The 6,000-nt window shown below is 38.5% G+C and overlaps 1 protein-coding gene across 1 annotated transcript in view; it reads right to left on the bottom strand.

The window, feature by feature from the left end:
* Nucleotides 1-6,000, bottom strand: part of LOC122074223 — a 93,336-nt gene that overhangs the window by 12,687 nt on the left and 74,649 nt on the right. The window contains exons 23-25 of the mRNA XM_042639072.1: nucleotides 1,685-1,792; nucleotides 1,494-1,604; nucleotides 108-274 (exon numbers count right to left, since the gene is read on the bottom strand). Of these exons, the coding sequence (XP_042495006.1) occupies nucleotides 108-274; nucleotides 1,494-1,604; nucleotides 1,685-1,792 (386 nt within the window). The remainder of the gene's footprint in view (nucleotides 1-107; nucleotides 275-1,493; nucleotides 1,605-1,684; nucleotides 1,793-6,000) is intronic.

Here is a 6,000-nt window from a genome sequence, read left to right as displayed (position 1 = left end):
GGGGGTGGGAGAGAGAAGGCAATGCAGTAGCAAAAGAATGACAAGAACATACACAATGACTTAACTAGCAACTTAAATGAATGCAAATATCATCTTAGGTAACATACCTCTCTACAAGCTCCTCAGATCTTTTGACATATTGCAATAGGACATCTAAGGGACTAGCCTTCTTTGATGCCAATGACCCAAAAGAATATTCAATGGCCTGCTCTTTGACATCTCCAGAATTTCTCTTATCTTCCTCAGTGGCAATTATAGAAACAAGAAAAGCGGGCTGCGACAACATTCCATGTAACCATGTTTCATGGATTTTCAATATAGACATTGAAGGTTAAAGCAGTATGAAACCACTGGTTTGCAGTATAATTTTTTTGCTATGTGATGATTTAAGCAATATATATTAGTACCATGAGAAATTAAACATAAGATGCAATGCATTCCACCAATCCAAAAATAAAATAAAAGGTGTGTTTGTGTGAATATACACATGCCAGTCAAGGACATAGTGGAGGTGTTTGCATTCATCCATTCTTCATTAACCAAAAAGCCGGCGATATATTTATCAGGTGAGTCCTTTTAGATAATGAAAAATCCAACTGTAGCCTGGGTGGCATTATTGTTTGTTTGAAGGTGTACTAAAACACAATCCAGAAAAGAACTAGATTCAAACCAGAATAGCAGGAGGGGTAACCTCTAATCTTCATTCTGATTTAAGTAGTGGTAAGAAGCATGAGGGGTAAATAAGTAATTTATAATACCTTAAAATTAAAAAAGCTTGAATCCTCCTTACTATGGCCTATTTTGGCTTTCTCCAGTGAAAATAGAGGGGGGGGGGGGGTGGGATGGAGTGGTGTAAGACAATGCCAGTGAACAAATATCAGCCTTCAAAATGAACTGAGATTACATTGACATGGGAGGGAGACCATCAAAGTATCAAATATTGAGGTTTTGGGATAAGATATAAAATATTTAGTTAGCATGAAATTAAACAAAGTGGAACTCGAAGCAGCAAAGATTTTGCTGAGGTTGGCAAACTCATAGCAGTCCAAATACTGCATCCATTTATTACAACTTAAACCACCTTAAAAACCCAAATGGTAGGAGTAACTGATACCAACCTTACTAGTTATGTATTGGAAGCAAATCTCTCCCTAACCCACCCCACCCCCCTGCAAGGCATTTGTCCCAGACTCCCACTATGAGGAGCGACGTTTTGTCACAGTTATACTCAAGACATAACCTTCCTATGTGCCCATGCCATTTTCCTATAGCATGCATCAATGGCTCAGTGCACAAACGATTTTGGCATGCCGATAATATACTACTGAATATACATTTATAATTATCTTTTAATTTAGAAGATATGGGACCATGAGGCATAAGCATCATCATACCTCATGGATTACACCTCATGCAATTGGTGGGCCTACTACTTCACATTTGCATATACTCTAACACTATATTCAAACTGGGACAATATTAAGAAAACAAACCTGGTTACTAGCTGCAGAAGTGAGCAGTTTCATGACAGCTACAAACAAATCTTCATTTCTTGATATTTCCTCACATAGTATGGCATATATAGAAAACCTTAAACCTGCAATCTGAAGACATGTGGTTTATAGTGAGAGTAAACCTCCAACAATATTACCATTGTATAATTCAAGACATCTGGATGCCATACTTGCATGTCATCTGGAAGAAGGCACACATTCCCCGATAGATATTGCTGTCCATCATCTGCCATGAGACATAACATAGAAAGAACTCTGGCAGCACCCACCTGAATTGCCTGAAACCCCAATACAAAAGCATTAATTATAAAACTTACATTTTAACCACATTAAATAATTATTTAGCTCCTAAATATCACCTGGAGTTGATGTGTTAAAAGGTTAATAAATATTAAATGAACCCACATGGGAATGTGAAAACCCAAGGAACGATGAGATAAGCATTTGCCCAAAAGGCAAAGGACTATTACTTTTGGTGCATAGGGAGGAGAGGAATGCCAAGCTTTTTCAAATTCAACATTCTGAGATACCTTATGCCATTTATAAAATCAGGTACAAACGTACAATGTTGCTCTTTAGGCAGGCAGATGATTCATTTGAAGGCATCCCAGAAGGTCAATTATTTTAGCGACTGGGTGTCTATTTTCACAAAGGAGACAATGGATAGAAGGGTAGTCTTATGGCACCCCCTCCCCCTCCTGAAGGAATGGCAAAGCTGAAAACAGTTGATGGATGTTATCTCGGGAATCCCAGTCCTTTGGATATTGCGTTATTAACAGAATTTGGGATGCTACTGACATTGGGGCTTTTCTGGCACAATCGGAAAGGTGATTCCACAAGCAGAACTGATGGCCATAAATGGTGGGGGTAAAGCTTGTGATTCAAAAGGATGGTTCAGAGGAAGATTCAGCAAATGCTAGAGGTTGGACTAGGTTCAATAACTGTTAGCAAAAGCGTGTGCCCTCTTTTTTACCGTTTAAAACACGTTTTGCTGTATGCTCCCCAAAGATGGGGGATAAAACGACAAATGGCAAGTGTTCCCGTTCTATACGCGTTTAAAACTTTTTTTTTTTTTTTTGGCCATTTTTCAAGACTTGACTTGTTGAACATAATGTCTACTTAATTGACCATATCTTTCTCCTGCAAACTCCGACCAACCTGAATTTTTCACCAACATGAAGCTAACTCAATGGCCTACATTTCTCGTGATATCACCTTCAACTCATTCAATGCATGGACCGTGAAATTAAGTTACAAACTGATGCTTTTGCTGAAAAGTACTTCTAAAGTGATGACTCCCAACTCCAACTGAACATGCATCACTCTGGGAATGTTTGACTATGTTGACAACAATGAACAACATTATAACCAAACCACATTGCTCAATAAGACTTTGGATATGTGTGGTGTATGAATTTAGAATTGATGTTGGATGTATTCGATGATATGTCTTAGAACTTATAATGAGTCATGGGATATATATGCATTAATTTGGAATGTTATAGTAGTTTTGAACATTAGATGCAAGTATTCATGTAATAATTCCTTAATTATATGAGTATACTACCTTTTTTTTAATCTACACATTTAAAACCTATACTATCTGTTTTCCGTTTTTTACCTTTTCTTTACCGTATCGTTTGGAATTTTTCACTGTTTAAAACCCGCACTGTTCGTTTTCATTTTTTGCCGTTCCTTTTTTCACTAACTATGGGTTCAAGTGGGAAATTAACTGCTGAATGGGCCAGGAAAAACAAGGGGTGGTTTGAGTCAGAATTTGTTTTAGGGATGTATTCATCTGTGGGTTCCATCTTCATAGAGTGGAGTGTAATTGTTATGCGGTAGCTCATTGAGATGAGTCCTTCTAGGAAGGATGTACTACTATTAACTATAATATTTTATCTTTCTCAAAGAAATGCTATTTTCCCAAAAAAGCTTTTGCCTGAAAGGGGATGGTTTGAGTCAAGCTCTATCCCACCTTTATGCTAACAGAAGAATCCAGCCAGCGTAGCCCACTGAACCACATCCTCAGGTGACCTATAACTTGATCAGCACCATCAGAATGGAACAGAGGCTAGCCCAAGCTCATATCAGGTTCAAAAGAAACCCACTTTAACCTGGCCAAACTCAACTTCATCATCCAAGATAAGTTCTGTAAAACTGACACCCTAAAAGTCATGACTTACTTTGAGAGGTGGCAGGCTGCAGGCTGCCCCAACATTTGATTTGATGTGGGGTCATATGCCTGGTGGAAACCCACCTTGATAGGAATTACAAGATTGTTAACTATATTAGAAGACTTTATCCCTGAGAAAACTGTACTTTATTTATATCTAGCCAGTTTCACCTTAATTTTTCTGGCTTACAGAGGGGTTTAGATAAGGAGTATGTCTCCTCCATTGTACACTTTTACTCTAGATTGGGTTTTAGCCAGCTCATATTACTTGCTTTACCATATTGTGTCTTTTCCTTTCCAATAAAATTACGATAGATTAAAAGTTAGACTAATTAACTTAAACATACCACCACAGGCTAACAAAAAATCCTAGCGTACATGTAGGCTCCCCTGTGGTCAATCAAGAGGTCACACATGCAGCAGCACACATAGAGAGACACAGTTAGGGCAGCCAAGCACTCTAGGGTTTCCACAATGGCTTGTATAAATCCCATGTTTCTTACCTTCTATATTTTGGAAACCCTAGGGAATCTTGGACTGTATTGCCTATTTAGCAATAAAGATGTGCATATGATTCCTCATTACTGTTTCATTCACTTCACGAAATTTAACTAAGGTCTCATCAAACATTTAAAAGACATTCTGAGAATCTCTATATCTCGTTCCCTAAGTTGGCTCAGTGAGGTGGAAGGTATACAGGTGGTCGAATGATGATTTTCCCTTGAGAGTGCCCTGTAATAGGAGAGTAAATTTGTTTGCACATTTGATATTTTAAGGATCTTTAAATGCATCCTCATAGTCTGGCCAGTACGGGGGAAGATCTTGAGTCCTGCCCTCAGTCTGGGGAGTTTGGATCTTCTGTTACTTGGAGACTTTGGCTCATCCTCCGTCTTGATTAAGGCTGTACTTCACTGCTCTTTTGCCGCTAATAATCTGCTATTGCAATGCCACTGTTAGCTCAGTATTCTAGTTTCCAGTTCAGAGGTTCTTTTTGGTTGGATCTCCTCAATCTAGTCAGGCTTTTGATTCTAAGATTTATTTCTCATTTCTGCTGTTAATATCTGAGGTGATTGGTGGCTTCTAACCCTGACTGCTTCTGATTCTCATTTAATATGTTTAATTGAAATCTGATCATTTCTGGCCTGGCAGTACTAAGGGTCTGGGTCGTCTAGCTCTTAGACCTTGTGAATCATACTAAATCAGATTCCTTTATGGATAACACAATATAGATTTCATTGATGAAGAGAAAATATTTCCAAATCCCAATACATAATCTCCTCGCATTGAGGAAAAAAGACAACCAAGCCACACTAAATCAGATTTGTTTGACTCAAAGTTTTTGATGTTGGTTCACAAATTTATGTCGATTGGTTAAGATAATTTTCAGTCCTCGTTCCATTCTTCGGTGTTCATTCTTTGAGCTCACATTAGCGGAGTTTCTTGAATTTCTTGAAACATCCTATTGGTTGTTTGGCGCTGCTAACATTTATTTTAACAGGGGCATCAATCAGCTATTTATCCCTGAATTTTCATCAAATTTGGATCATTGTGGAATTTCCTACGAAATATTGAAGGGAACTTGATGCAGATCGGTCACATTTAACAGATCTGACTTCCCTACGAGTAATGAGCACACAAATGAACAGAAGAGATCCCGATCTGGGTCAGATGTGATCTCAGATATAACAGTCAGATTTAAACTGAATAACCACTAGATCTCAGTTAATAATTTTCAACACAAATTAAAGATAAAATAATGTAAAAACCTTAAGACTGATGAGATGAATAAAAGGAGAGAAAAGGCTGTTAATATGAAGGAGAGAGATAAGAATTAAAAAGAAGTGAAGACGTTGAGATAAAATAGGATCAGATCTGGAAATCCAGATTTAAAGATCAATCACTATAAGAGGAGAAAAGAAAAAGTTTAGGAGAAGAGGTGGCTAGCTAATCACCCAAAAGCTTGGGTTTGGAAACCAACACATGATCTAGTACCGAGGTCGGGCAACAGGTGGGAAGTAGGCATGTGGAAAGGGAATTTCCTGTATTTTCTGGGATTACGATCTCAAGTGCTAGGTGAGGCTGCCGCTGAAACGCCTCCGGCCGATCCTTGCTAGAAGCCCTTTCATGAGCCCAAAACAACCGACCACTTATAACCTCAACCTACAAAGCCATGTCAGCCAGCTTGAGCCCACATCTCCTGCCGGCCCACATCAAAGAAAACCCCTACTAGTAGCCATCTTACTGTCTGATACTAGCCAACCCTGAAGGAGATAAGTACGAGAATAGGTTTCAGCACGAGCAGGTTAAAAA

This window comes from Macadamia integrifolia, chromosome 3 (assembly GCF_013358625.1).
Source record: "Macadamia integrifolia cultivar HAES 741 chromosome 3, SCU_Mint_v3, whole genome shotgun sequence".
Lineage (NCBI taxonomy): Eukaryota > Viridiplantae > Streptophyta > Magnoliopsida > Proteales > Proteaceae > Macadamia > Macadamia integrifolia.
The sequence above is the reverse complement of the archived record's forward strand: the minus strand, read 5'-3'. Positions and strand labels throughout refer to the sequence as shown.